Below are 14319 nucleotides of genomic sequence, written 5' to 3' on the forward strand. Positions count from 1 at the left end.
GTTTCTGTGAAGTTATTTTATTAAACAGTGTACAGTATGAACATGAGACTGAAAAAGGTTTTGTGACAATTTCAGCTTTGTAACTGTGATGGTAATACCAGGGTAAAGAGAACAAAACATTAACAACACACAATTTTCACATCATTTAGTATGCGAGGTAATACATGAGGTACACACAAAAAAGCTTCTGTGATATGATTGCCTGAGGCTGGATGGCATACATAAAGTATGAACCTGCTTTGTAAAGAGTCATTCTAATGATCCAACTTGACCATCACCTGTACTTAAGCGTTAAATGATTTGATGATTTCCTACAGCCATCATAGTTCGTACTGATTCACTTCAGGCCTTCGGGCTCCTCCAGACCAGAGTGTGTGAGCATCTCCCCGTCCCAGAGTCCAAACGCGGGGCAGAGTGGATCTTTGAACTGGGCTTTGATAGTGTGAATGATTGTGGGTTGTATAACGTCTACCAGCCCCAGAACGCCAGCTTCGTAGTCGAGAAGGATGCCAATGCGGTCTGGCTTGCCCACTAGCGTCACAGGAATTATCTTGTTGTTGGTCATAGCAAACCACTTGCGTTGAGCGTAGCCGAAGACCCAGGAGGAGCTGTTCGTTCCCACACAATCCTCTCTGGACATCGCCGCATCGGCAACGCCCACACGAAACTCTTGAGACTTTTTGACCGTCACCTCAAAGTAGTGTCGTCCACTGCTGACCTTCTCATCACCAAACACGACGGACCAGTCTCGGAAACGCTCTGGGTTGTCTGGCAGGCGGCTGGGGTCGAGGCCCAGCATGCGGTAGATGATGCCAGTTTCTTTCTTGAAGAGGTCCAGACTGCTGTGAGCCGTTAGCGCATTCAGCTTGAACTGTAAATCTACAGAAAAAAAAGGAAAACGTTTTTTGTTTGATAGTTGATAATGGAAAAGTAATTGTGGTCTTTATTAGTACTGATTTGTTTAAGATGATGAGGCATGTGCTATACAAATGTCGCTTTTAAGGGCGCTTACATGATTTAAAATGATTTTTCTGATCAGTCCCGTCATAAAATAATGTAAACCAACCTATTTTGGCAAGCTAACTAATAGTGTTAGCATATTAGATACAAGTCTAAAAGAAAACCAAACACTCATCACAAGTGTGTAAAGATATTACTTCGAGGCCAAGTCAGGTAAAGCACCAGCTGCTGGCATTAAAAAGAAGTGTGGTTTTAGTGGTACTAAACTAAACTAGTAATTTGGACATTAATACATTTCTGGATTAATGCACGGCATTTAAAATATCATTGCTTGTTGCTGTTATATTACATTATTATATTATATAACATGGTGTTAGGCTGGGCTTTAGCAATGTCAAGCGCTACGACTGCGAAGACAACAATGCGCATGCGCCAAGGTGATTTACCTGTTGCCCCTCTGTCATTTGATTGGTCATCTTTTGCTCGTAGTTTGTAGAAGTTCGTATCAGTTTAAACAAGTTAAGTAACTGTGGTCACCATGAACAAGTGGATTAAGGTTAACTAATATCTGTCCCTTGGAGAAAAACTTGAGATTGAACACAGCGGCGAGATATATAACCAAAACTTCTGGTAAAAACAATAATATTTTAAAGTAGTTTTCCAAGAACAAAATGACTAACTGTTAGCTTCTCAGGGTGCACGTTGTATTTGTTTACCGTGAAGTTGGTACCTGCCTGTTCAAGAACAGACTTGCATCTTACAGAGAGGATAATTAAACATGAAAGCAGTAGGAAAACACTGTAAAATGTATCAAACACAGCTACACAAGAAGCGGTGCAGATGCTGTATGGAAAGCTACTTGAGAGAACAGGTATACGTGCTCTTTTTGATTGTCACCTTTGTTAAACTGTTGGGGGAATGTGACATAGCACATGTCACATTGTGTACTTTTTCTGGCCAAACATAGTTTTCGTCCAATCATTTCTACGCCATTGTTACTAACTCGTCGTCAAGTTTTAGCGAAGAAACATTTGCACTCAAAACAACAAGCCCACTAAGGGTCGCAGTATAAGTATCTAACTGAAGTAGGTGCATCCTATGAAACTTTCTGAACGTTTTTTCGACTCTTCTCGACTTTTGTTGTATTGTTTGTTATGCCTGGACGATGTGTTAACGTGCACTACGTCCCCATAGATACCGCATATTTAACGAATGTTGGTGTCGTGGCAACAAGAGAAGGTTTTAACCAAACTAGGTCCAGACCAATAACAAACATTTGTCATTAGCTGTCATTAGCAGCACCCGATAGGACATTGACCTCTGAGCTGCATAGGAGAAGCTCTCTTCTTATCTTTTACAAAAATGTCACTCACTATTCCCCGTCGAGGTGGAGATGTAGCATCTCCTCTCTGGCAGGCTGGCAGTTTGTGAGGCTGAGAGAGAGGTGACAGTCCGTCCTGCCAGGCGAGAGAGACGGGCTGCTTTAAGGGGGATCGCCATGTTTTTCGCTGCTGCTCTTAGTACTGTACTGTACTCACATGTTTTGGTTCTTTCTGTTTATCAAAATGTAGCAGCATGGCGCTCTTCCGCCCCCTGCAGGCCTGGAGAGGAACATCCAACCCAGACTAATGAAACACATCAGCACCAAGGACAGTAGACAGCCTGTCAAAACCATGGTCAAAACCTATGGTCAAAACTGAAAAATTGCAACCTTATTTTAGTCTTCTTTTAAATTTAAAAGCTAGACACTGCTCCCATCCATACCACTTTATGCAACATGATTGGGAGTATGTATGTTATATCATAGACCCGGGGTGTGACATTCATAAGGATGTTCAAAATGTGTCTCCTTTTTTAGTAGATTACGACAGGGTTTGAAATTAAGTATGTCACGGAACATTTTTACCAGTCACTTATTTATTTTACTGATATCCAAACCCAGACCAATGAGACACGTCAGCACCAGACAGAAGTTTGCAACCTTATTTAGTCTTCTTCTTAAAGCCCATTGAATCGGGCTAAACTCTGCACATACAACTTTATTTAAAATTCTCGAGGAGATGCCAAATGTAGGACGACATGCAAAACGACCGGGAGTATGTAATGTTCTCTCATAGACTGGGGCTGGATGTGCAAAATATGTCTCCTTTTTTAATAGATTATGACGAGGTTTGAAATTAAATGTATTCCTTATCCTTTCACTGAACATTTCCTCCAGCCACTTATGTATGTGTCTGCCTCTTCTGCAATCTATTTAGATCGTTGTTTTGTCTCTGCAATATTATTACATCAGTCTGTCACTCTACAGCAGTGTAGTGAGACGTTTTCCTAAGAAAGACGGAAAAAAACATAACTTGAGGAAATGATTTAGTTACAGCTATAGGCTAATATGTAGTAACATTATTTATTTCACATGCAGGTAATAAGTTGTATTTCATGCTGATGCATTAAAGATAGGTGATGCATCTTTCATGACATGAAGTCAATATTTTTGTTTTATTAACAAAGCTTGCCTTGTTGCACAGCCAGATCCATTCTTCTCGCCAGTATCCCGCTGGGGACTGAATGTCATTGTTTATTCATGGGACAATCTAAAAGTGGCACATGTTCTTTTTCTTTGCTGTGCCTGATGATGACTTTGTTTTGGAGAGTAGCTCTGTCACACTTCTGCAAGGGTAGGTGACCCTGCCCCTTACTATTTATATGAGTAAAAGAAAAAACAACCAATTAGCTGTACATTGTTCAAACAGAGTCCAAAAATGTCCGCCTCAACTTCTCAAATGTAAATAGTGTCTTGTGTTTTTAATAGTTGACGGGTTATCTTTTAGTTTTTGACTGGTGGTTGCACAAAACCAAAACAACCCGTGCACATGTGTTAACTTTGGCTCTGGGCTCTCCCTCTATTAACTTTGTAGACATTTCATGGACCGGATTTCCTAGGTTTTATTAAGCAATTTTATAGACCAAAAAATTAAACCATGAATCATGCCGGAAGATATTCATATTAGTTGTAATGAAACTTTAAAAGAAGATATATGGTTTAATAATGCAATGCTAATGATAAGAACCATTAAGAAAATGGATAATATGAAATCGAGGAGGCAAACTCTGAAGGCGCTCGGGTTCATTTGTCGTACTCACTCGGGCTTTGACATTCTCTGAAATATTTAAAACGATGGCAATTTTTTCCAAAAATAAATATGTTTTGGTCTGACAGTCTGTTGAATTCTTGGTAGAGTATTATTTTGTCTGCAGGAAGTGCTGCTCTGTCTTATTGTTGGCATATGTTGACACAGTCTGTTTGCTCCGGGTTGCCAGATTTATCTGCAGTCCACCGGTCTCAGCAGTGTGTATTTGGCTAAAGGGATGAATACTCCACTCATTGTTGCACTTGAAGTCAGTTTTACTCGTCGACAGGATAACTACTCAGTCCTTTGAAGCAGCTGTAGAATGTTTTTTTGCAACCAGAAAAAAGAATTCAGGTGCAAGCTTAATTTTCTGAGTAACAAGGGTGAAATAATTGCTAAATGAGAGATTGTGTTGAGTTAAAGACGCTAGTGGAGCAGATGCTTGCCTGGTCGTGACGAAATGCCCATTTGAAAGATGTCATGCTGCATTAGTGACATTTTGGATCCATTGTTTTTGGAGCTTGCCTCATAGGAGGACTCAAATCAGGATATCTTGCCCTCTGCTAATGAGTTTTGACCTTTCATTCTCAAATCCCTCCCTCATGAGACCCCAGCTTTATGGAAGTGCAATTCTAAATTGCAGTTTTACCCCTTTGATGTATTGCTCAATTGTCTTTCTCTTGGTATTGTCTGTTAAGATCCAGATGGTGTTGGAGTTGTTTTTCCCCTAGTGGTGTTTTATTTCCTTCTTCTTGCGGCAATTTCTTTCTTTTATTGGTCAATCCAGTGTTTTCCATTTCACCAAGACATTTTGTATGGTGCTTTCCAATAAATCAAAACGACAGAAATGATAGCACTGTCCACCACATGGCACACACTCTCTGATTCTGTCTCTGTCTTTCTCTCCGTGTTTTCACTCGGGCTGCGGTTTTGTGTAGTGAAGCTGTGAAACTACAGTAAGTCACTCACAGCAGGGCGTCAGTCACCTTCCTCTCCCCTCCCCTCCTCTCCTCTCCTCCTGTCCACTGCCGATGCTGCCAGGCAGAAACAAACGCGAGCAGAGAAAAAGCTCACGACTCCTCTCCACCGACCAGAATAACCAACCGTCTGATCCCACAGACGTTTTCTCATTCATGAGTAGAGAAAATCTCCTGTCTTGACCTGAAAACCTACGGATTAAAAAAGGACTTGCGCAGCTACAGAGGAACTCTTAATAAATGAGCTGAAGTGTCCAAAGGATTTCTTTCTCTTCTCGGTCTCCGGGTTTCTTCTTGTTGGCGTGCAGTGATGTTGCGTGCTTCACTGGACTCGAGCAGCATATTCGCAGGCTGATTAAACACTTTGTCATTCCTTTGTATTTGCTTTACTGCAACCCAGTGAGAAACCTGCAAAACATCAGAGTGTAGTGCATTGGTGATGGACCTTCAACATTTGGGTTATACAAGCTTTTGCATGCCTGCATGCTTCCGTGAATGCATCACTCCTGCTCACAGTTCCTGATCGTCTGACTTTATAAAGAGCGGCGGATGCTCACAATGTTTCCCCATCTGTCTGAATGAGGCATGGCGACCAAACTGCTCCAAGTCCAAGAGTGCGTGTCTACACGTTCACACCTGTTCGGATGGATAATGACAGTTTATGCTACAGGTGAATGAATATCGGCTCTGTTTCTCCTGACAGCGAGTGTGTTGAAGCGGTTTTCTGACCGTTCAGATCGAGCTTGTTGATCAGTGATAATGGATCTCAAAGTAGAAACCGAAGAAATGGACACAAATCAACCTCCACCCATAGAAGTTTTTGCGAACAGCTCGACCCTGCACGGAATCTCTCACATTTTCACATACGAGCGGTTCTGCATCAAACGCTGCCTGTGGGTCGTGTGCTTCTTGGGGTCTCTGACCTTCTTTCTGTTTGTGTGCGTGGACCGGATTCGCTTTTACCTAGAGTACCCGCACGTCACCAAACTGGATGAAATCACGACCCCGATCATGACGTTCCCCGCGGTCACCTTCTGCAACCTGAACGCATTCCGCTTCAGCCGCGTGACGCAAAATGACCTGTACCACGCGGGGGAGCTGTTGGCCCTGCTCAACCAGAGGTAACACACAACTGTTAAAATGTTGCAAAAATGAATACCATAATTGATGTGGAAAGCCTTCTTGAAATGCATTCTCTCGTTATATCAAACATGTCCTTCTAAACTTGCCCCCTTCATAGATGGGCCTACATCAAAAAGTGTAATATTGCCAATATCAGTGGTTTATAAACACATCTAATCAACTGTGCTGTAGTACAAACTTTAGTTACATGTAATGTTGTTTAGTATTTCCATGTTATGCCACTTTATACTTCCAATTAATAATACTTAAGAGGGAAATATGTATACTTTTGTATTGTTTCTTGACAGCTTCTTAGATATTCAGCATATTAAAAGAGTCAACACAAAATCTGTAAATGTGTTGTAAATTATGTTACAGAATCAACTTGACCTAAAATGTAAATGTTAAAATAAGCAACACGTCGACTAGATTAACCAAAAAAGTCTCCTTACACATTACTGCATCAATTGTATGCATTTTGATCATACAGCAACCATACTACATGCTTTTGAGTATCTTCAATACAGGGCATTTACTTTAATGTTGTAGTTTTACTTTTATCTCTGATCTGAATACTTCATCCACTGACAGCTGTGTCTCACTTATTCAACAAGCTCCAATAGGTTCTACCTTGTTGAGTCATTCAGGGCTTGGGGAGCAGGCTTGTCATGAACTAACTGAGGCACTATAATCGGAGAATGGCAGCCGTCGCGGGTGCAGCTGAGGGCTCTGGATGCCAGAGCTGCATGTTCTGTATGCTCAGGAGGAAAAAGATGCTTCCTTTGATCTTAACTGAAATGGCAGGTGCTCTGCGTATCTTTGTCAGTTGGGCTTTTGTTTGTTTTCTGTAACTTTAACAGAGCTGCAGGAAACTCCCCTAATGCATGTTGAATCCACTGAGCTGTCAAATAGTTGACCTCCCTGGTTAAAGTTGATTTACATCATGCAGATGGCTGTCCTATAGGGGCAGAGGAGACAGGGGAAAGAACTGACGGATAGAGAAAGAGGCTATTACTAAACATGACTTAAAAGCTGCTTGATTAACCTGTTGCTCTCCTTGTGTTGTTATAATACATGTCTTAGTGTCAACAGAGGCTCTTACAATGAAACCAATCATCAATCTGGTGTTCTTTGTTGCATTTAGACCAGTGCCTGTCATCTGAGAGCTCAAAAACTCTTCTCAAATGATGTGAACCTCTGGCAGGCTGTCAGTTAAAGAGATGAAGGACAGCGCAGTGACGAAGGCCTCTGATGGCACTTTTATGAGCCAACTTCTATCCTAAATCTTTAATGAAGATCCCAGACTGAACACTAAAATTAGATTGTTTACTGTGGTGCTGGTGTGATTGATAATCAACACTTGCCATCTGGATGGGTTTTTTAATGAATACATCTCCTAAACTCACATTTCCAGGCAGCGGTTGGCAAGGAAGAATTTTCAAAGTTGGAGACCAAAGAGATAGGATATAGAAAGATAGGGCTGAGTTTCCTTCTCCGTGTACTCATCTCAACTCTCACACGCTGAAATAGGTTTAGTGCTCATTATCCTGCCTCCCTTGGCAAGGTAGGCAATGCAACGGCACACTTAGCTGTTATACCCACGGCCGGAAATGAAAGTGCTTGTGGCATGAAATCCATTTAAGACTATTCCCCACCCACTCCCCATGTTTAAAGTCAGTGGTCTGGGAAATGTCTTGTGGCATGATATTTAAGCTGCACACATCCCGAAGTGTCAGCCTTTGCCGATCCCGTCGGCTCGTTCTTATGGGATTGTATCTCATAAGTGCCTTCTTGGCAGGTTTGTCCATTACACAAACAAAGGGGAGCAAGTCCCTCTCCTCAATTAAGTTCTCTTTCAATCAAACAAAAATCTTCTCTGCCTCTGCACGAGGGCAACACACTCTCACTCCCTAAGCGTCCAATAACGACGTTTGGTCAGTGTCCGTGGCGTCCAGTTGTGACGCTCCTAGGCTCCTTCAGCGTCATAAAGGGACGCAAATAGCGTTCAACTGATTGCAATGTATTCCCATCTGCTTCGGTATTTGACGCTCAGGGAAGCACGGCATTCGTTTGTGTCGGCTGCCCTTAAAGGCAATGTGAGCGTCCATTCCCATTGGATAACGGAGAATTGTACACCCGGAAGTAAGTATTCCTCTTACTGTCGATTGATTTTACAGTGATATCTGCACTACTCATCGACTAAAAAACACCAGATTATCCTTGTTAATTACACAACATTGATTGGTTTAAATTGTGTGCAATGCTTTTGTATTTTTCCCCTTCGATTCGGAGAAACAAATATTTTTTCTGAGTAAAGGATGGCAGAAAACACTACACTACCCAGAATCCCCAGCTATCGTTTGGACTACACCATGTGCTCTGTTTGACAAACCCCGTGATAGTCCTCAAGCTCTGTGATTGGTGAGTGTGCTCCGAGGGTTACGCCGATTCTCGAACAGCACTTGAAATGGGATGGAACCACGTCAGACTGTCCAAAACTGGATTTGAACAGGTCCACCGCGTCCCCCCTCCCCCACCCCGTCCCCAGAACTACACATGCTGGCTATTCTGTTTCGCAACATGCTCTCTATCTATGGCACGTCTCTACTGGGAGTTGTAGTTTTAAAAGACGTTTTCGTATTTCCCATAATAAGAAGTTGCCAGTATTAAACTGTGTACATCCCTGGAGGTTTAGGGGATAGGAAACACTCAAATGTAAAACATATAATTAATAAATGGGTGAAAATTGCTTGTGCCCATAATGGGCAGCATTAATATATATATACACACATGCCAGCTAAGGTCAGAAGAGCTTTATTTAACAGCTGGTCTTATGTTTTTGACCCCTCCTGTTGTTAATAGATAACATTACATTACATTACATTAATTGATAAGCCTGAAACATGCACTTGTCAAGGTTCAGAGGCAAATTTTGCAAATATGGCAGTAGCCATCGATCATTATTTGTAAATCATTTAGTATAATCACACAAATTCTGTGTTTTATATTGAACAATTCTGTGTTCTTTATGTATTGATTGTTCAATACCTGACAAGGCCGGAGATGAAATATCTACATACATCTTATAAGAGTATAATACATGATGTATAATATCAGTTAAAATAAGTGCTTCAACATAGTTAACATTGCTGGAGGTATGCACAAATATTGATAGATGTCTTGAGGAACCTGCGACCCAAGTTTTTCATTCAATGCAGAACTACACCATAGTTGTGTAGGCCTATATGATATGTCAATAAACCTTAGAAAATCTTGAAATCTTGAAAGGGATGTGCAAAATAATAATTATATACAGTCTTTAGTGAACTATTAGTAGAGAATAACGAGTAATGAATATACTTTATAGGGATCCTATTAATATCTAATAATAAAAATAATGAAATTCAATAACATGCTTTAACCACTAGGTGTCCCTTTATATCAGCTGTGCAACTTTATGGTGTAAATACAGCCTATCTACCAATTGGATCAAATATAAAAGTCAGCCGAATTAGTGTTGATACTGCAAGGAGACGTATTGTGTTAAAAGAAATGTAAGATGTTGTTTAATTGCTGATATATTTATGACCCACGTCACGTTTTCAGTTCCTCATGTTTGTCTAGAAGTCTTCTCATCAGGGCTCTATAAATACAGAACTACGGCAGATATGTAATATTTAATGCAGCCGAACCGTGTATTACAATGCCGTTATGTGATGACTTTCAAAGAGAAAATCAAGCACACTCGGAATAAAGTATTATTTTATTTTTTTTAAATGTTTTCGGTCTGTTTCCGGTATTTGTTAATGACGATGTGCTGTGAGATGTGAGACTGAAATTGCACAGGGGAAAATAACGTATCTTTAGATGCGGATTTTGTTAAACTAATATGTTTGCGCTGTGGATCAACACTATACATTGACGGGGAAGGGGGTAGCAATACAGATAACACCATTAAACAGTTACACAACATAACAGAAATCATATCGATAACAGCGTCCCTAGCAACCACCTTGGTAACAATGAAAACGTCGCGATTTCCTGAAGTAATCTTCGTAATAACTAGCAAACTAAAGATCATGTACATCCACTGCACACATAATCTGAAATAACAACTCATATTTCTCGCATCAAATGACATCAAAACGTATTTTAATGGCCAAACTAACTTTAAAATAGGCATTTTCCACTGAGAATAAAACGAAGTTCGGCCATGTTTTCTTTTTCTGCAGGGAGAAATTTGAAGATCACGTGACATAGACGCCAGCCATTGGAATGAATGGTGAAAAAAAAACGGGTTTGTCAAACAGAGCACATGGTGTAGTCCAAACGATAGCTGGGGATTCTGGGTAGTGTAGTGTCTTCTGCCATCCTTTACTCCGAAAAAATATTTGTTTCTCCGAATCGAAGGGGAAAAATACAAAAGCATTGCACACAATTTAAACCAATCAATGTTGTGTAATTAACAAGGATAATCTGGTGTTTTTTAGTCGATGAGTAGTGCAGATATCACTGTAAAATCAATCGACAGTAAGGGGAATACTTATTTCCGGGTGTACAATTCTCCGTTATCCAATGGGAATGGACGCTCACATTGCCTTTAAGGGCAGCCGACACAAACGAATGCCGTGCTTCCATGAGCGTCAAATCCCTCCGCAGATGGGAATACATTGCAATCAGTTGAAAGCTATTTGCGTCACTTTATGACGCTGAAGGAGCCTAGGAACTGGACGCCACGGACACTGACCAAACGTCGTTATTGGACACTTAGGGAGTGAGAGTGTGTTGACGAGGGAGGTTTAGCTTCATCTTAATGTCACAAAAATAATCTATGGACTAATTTCCAAACTTTAATGAGACTAGCAGCGTTTATGTAATGCTTACAATATTTCATTTGGTGTTAAATGTTCCTTTGCCCTTGTGAAAATGAAAAGGGTTACTTATATGTTTTGCAACAGATGTAATAGTATAATTTCATATTTTACATACAAGTTCATCTCATTCTTATTACTGTATTGCACACAAACACACAGGTTGCAGTAATAGTGTTTTTCACAACATCAATAAAAGACTATTTTCCTACAAGAGTGGCCTCATTCACATGAGACATTTTCATTCGAGGCAGTGCTCTGAAAAAAAACCTCCCCCAATTTGATCTTTGGTTAGTCCATTAAAATGGTGACATTTTTAATAATAGCACAGAGGGAGATCGCAGCGAGGGTGGAGGCTGGGCACATGTATGGCTATTCTGCTCTCTTACGAGGCAGCGTGGTCAGATTCTTGCGAGCTCCATTAAATGAAAAGAAAATGTCCACTGATAATGCTGGGTGTTATGTGGGTTGCCTGGCTCCCCGCTCACATGCTCACAGGGCTTTTATCCTTAATGTAGTGAAAAGAAAAGGCTACGTCTGGACATAATGAAATATCACAGCAGTGGAACTGAATACCATGCTATCAATAATGTAATGATATTTGAGGCTTAGCTGTTACAGAAAACCATTCGGAGTGTATTATTAGGGATGAATATATGATGAAGCGAGGAGACAGTCCATTTTCATTTATTTAATAATCAAATACATTCAAAACAATCACTTCACTGTAATACAGAATTAACTAACCAGGAGAAAGCATTTTTAGTATTACAATCGATATATGCATATTCATTAAAAGTATATTTTATATAAAAAACAAACCTTCTGGCATTGCTTCACTGGACACTACAGTACCTGTTCTTCACCAAACCACGGATGCATTAGAGATTAGATGGTAAACATACTGGATCATTTAGCAGCTGAAGAGTTATATGTTTTTCTCAGGTGTTGGTAGGATTGAAAATCCCCAAAAAATCAGAGCTCGAAGAAAGTGCATAAACTTTATTTACCAGGCGATCAGAAACATGATGAATGACATGTTGCTCTTAAACTGCTACAGTAGTCAAAAGGCACCTGGTTGCTAACAAATCTACCTTATTGACCTAAATAAGTGAGGATTTCTTCAAAGTTGAGCGTGAAAGAAAGTAGTGGGTTTATTGCAGGTCTGAAAACAAAATACAGCAGAGGCTGAACCAAAGTATTGGACAATAATGCACTAGAGGAAAACATTCTGGGATCACCAAAGTGATTACAACTTCCTGAGGGGGACACAAGTGTCTGAACCAAAGTTCAAGACAAACGATCCAATAATGGCGGCACTGGAGGTAAAGTCAAAGCATTACAAAACTAATTAGAAAACATTGTCTGGGAAACATTAAAGTGTGTGGGAATCCATTATTGGTTTTCCACTGGATAAGTTAAAAAGACTGCTAGTGGCGGTAGAATAAAAGCAGAGAGATTTCCAAAGTCTCTAGGGTTCATCATCATTGTCTAACCATCAGGTAGTTGCCTATTTGTCTGCCCTCTTTGGACCAATGCACATTATCTCTAACAGATCTCGACAGTGAATGGATGACTAGCTTTATGGGCCCTTACAGCTCTTGTCTTAACATTTGTATGTACTGTACAATAAAGTGTTACACTCTGGTAGTGCCATCAGTTCAGAGCCAGAAAAGGCCAGAGAAAACCCACTTATAGAATTGAACTGTCTGTTTTCTGTCTCCTGTGATTCATTCTGGATTCTATTATGTTTAGCTTTGGTTGAGAGGAACACAAGTTCACAGATAAAGACTCATAAACCTTCTGGAAGTGTGCAGAAATGAAATTCAAGGCTGAAATGGACTTTATATTAAGTCTACTTTATCACCGGGTCGTGATTATTCATAGTCAAGACGTCCCAGTCAAGGAAATTCCTCCTTCCATACCAACCTACGGGGCATAAAATGTGCACTTGAAATGTGTGAAATACTTCTTTGACCTCTCTCTCTGTCTATCTATTTTTCCAGGTATGAGATCAGGGACATACATCTCGTGGAGGAGAGTGTCCTGGAGAGCCTGAAGGCAAAAGCCGATTTCCTTCATTTTAAGCCGCGACCCTTCAACATGCGTGAATTCTACGACCGCACCGGCCACGATATCAACGACATGATGCTCGCCTGCCGCTTTCATGGCACCGAGTGCAGGGCGGAAGACTTCAAAGTGGTGAGTTTTATCCCGAAAGGATTTTTATCCAATCATAATTAAAAGGGATAAGTCTGGTGGTTGTCTACAAATACTGTTAAAAGCCAAAACCCCAAATGAGTTCATAATGCTAACAATTATTGACTGTGTAGCCAAAGCCTGATAAAGCTTGTTAAAGTCAAATTAAAATGTTAATACTGCAGACTTTGGTGAAAGAAATACAAACTTTAATGATAGTGGAGCAATTGTGCACATTTTTCAGAAAGGAAAAATCTTCTTTTTACTATTTTAGGGCAGCGCTCAAAATTCACATAGCAGTTTAACATCAAAATCCTTTGTATAAAAGTGTTGGAAATTAAAATGCTATTAGAAATATTGCACTTTTGCAGTTAATTTTGTTGGAGATAGTAGTCCCCAACAAATACACAATTTAAATCCTATTTCACTTACGAAAATGTTGTGAACTGATTTTAAATATGTATGTCCTCAGTAGGAACAAATAAGCTTGGAGTTGAGCACTACAGACCGGTATGTGCAAAAGTATCGTGAGCTGGACTAACACATCGTTAGTCTTTTCATGGGAAAGAAAGATATGAATGATCGCAGCCTTGTTCGAATATTCTTTTAGTTTAGTTTGGATAGTAGAGTGCAGCAACACACACAATGTATAACATATAGGATTATCTATTTATAGAGGGTTAAAGAACGATAAACCCCCCACGGCTAAATAAATAGCAAACCTGACATGTTGTTTTTCGACCTCGGAGTCCTGCGGTGTGTTTATGTCCGGATGCTGCTGGGTTGAATCGAAGCCCTCTCTGTTGTTAATCTGTCACTGTACATGTTGTCTTTGTGAACATGTATGTCTCTTATTCCCAGACCATTTATAATACAAAAGCAGACATGCACTTTTAGGATTTAGTCTTCCTTTCTCTTGTTTTTCATGATAACGTTGGTGTGTGTTCATATCAGTATGCGTACCAAAATATGTTTTGAATCTGTGCCGACAAGTCCTTGTTAAAATGTATGATGAAACAATTTTTTGAGCTTTTTCATTACGTATTTAAATCCCCACTGCTC

The 14319-nt window shown here is 40.2% G+C and overlaps 2 protein-coding genes across 2 annotated transcripts in view; one reads left to right on the plus strand and one right to left on the minus strand.

The window, feature by feature from the left end:
• Window position 1: 1 nt before the first annotated feature.
• spryd4 (SPRY domain containing 4) lies at window positions 2-2512 on the minus strand. Its single transcript, XM_034211086.1, has 2 exons — window positions 2334-2512; window positions 2-879 (listed from the first exon to the last, which is right to left on the minus strand). Exons 1-2 carry the CDS (start codon window positions 2458-2460, stop codon window positions 338-340), a joined length of 669 nt encoding a protein of 222 aa, XP_034066977.1. The 5' UTR covers window positions 2461-2512; the 3' UTR covers window positions 2-337.
• A 2607-nt stretch (window positions 2513-5119) lies between these two features.
• LOC117543007 (acid-sensing ion channel 1-like) overlaps window positions 5120-14319 on the plus strand; it is a 54973-nt gene continuing 45773 nt past the window's right edge. Inside the window, exons 1-2 of the mRNA XM_034210983.1 lie at window positions 5120-6186; window positions 13065-13260. Coding sequence (XP_034066874.1) covers window positions 5825-6186; window positions 13065-13260 — 558 coding nt within the window. The 5' untranslated portion in view covers window positions 5120-5824. The remainder of the gene's footprint in view (window positions 6187-13064; window positions 13261-14319) is intronic.

The sequence above is a fragment of the Gymnodraco acuticeps genome, unplaced genomic scaffold (assembly GCF_902827175.1).
Source record: "Gymnodraco acuticeps unplaced genomic scaffold, fGymAcu1.1, whole genome shotgun sequence".
In the NCBI taxonomy this organism is placed as follows: domain Eukaryota; kingdom Metazoa; phylum Chordata; class Actinopteri; order Perciformes; family Bathydraconidae; genus Gymnodraco; species Gymnodraco acuticeps.

Coding starts and splice junctions, on each gene's coding strand:
- spryd4 (XM_034211086.1), bottom strand. CDS start 2,460: ATGGCGATCCCCCTTAAAGCAGCCCGTCTCTCTCGCCTGGCAGGACGG. Junction 880..2,333: donor CTCCACCTCGACGGGGAATA/GTGAGTGACATT, acceptor TTTTTTCTGTAG/ATTTACAGTTCAAGCTGAAT.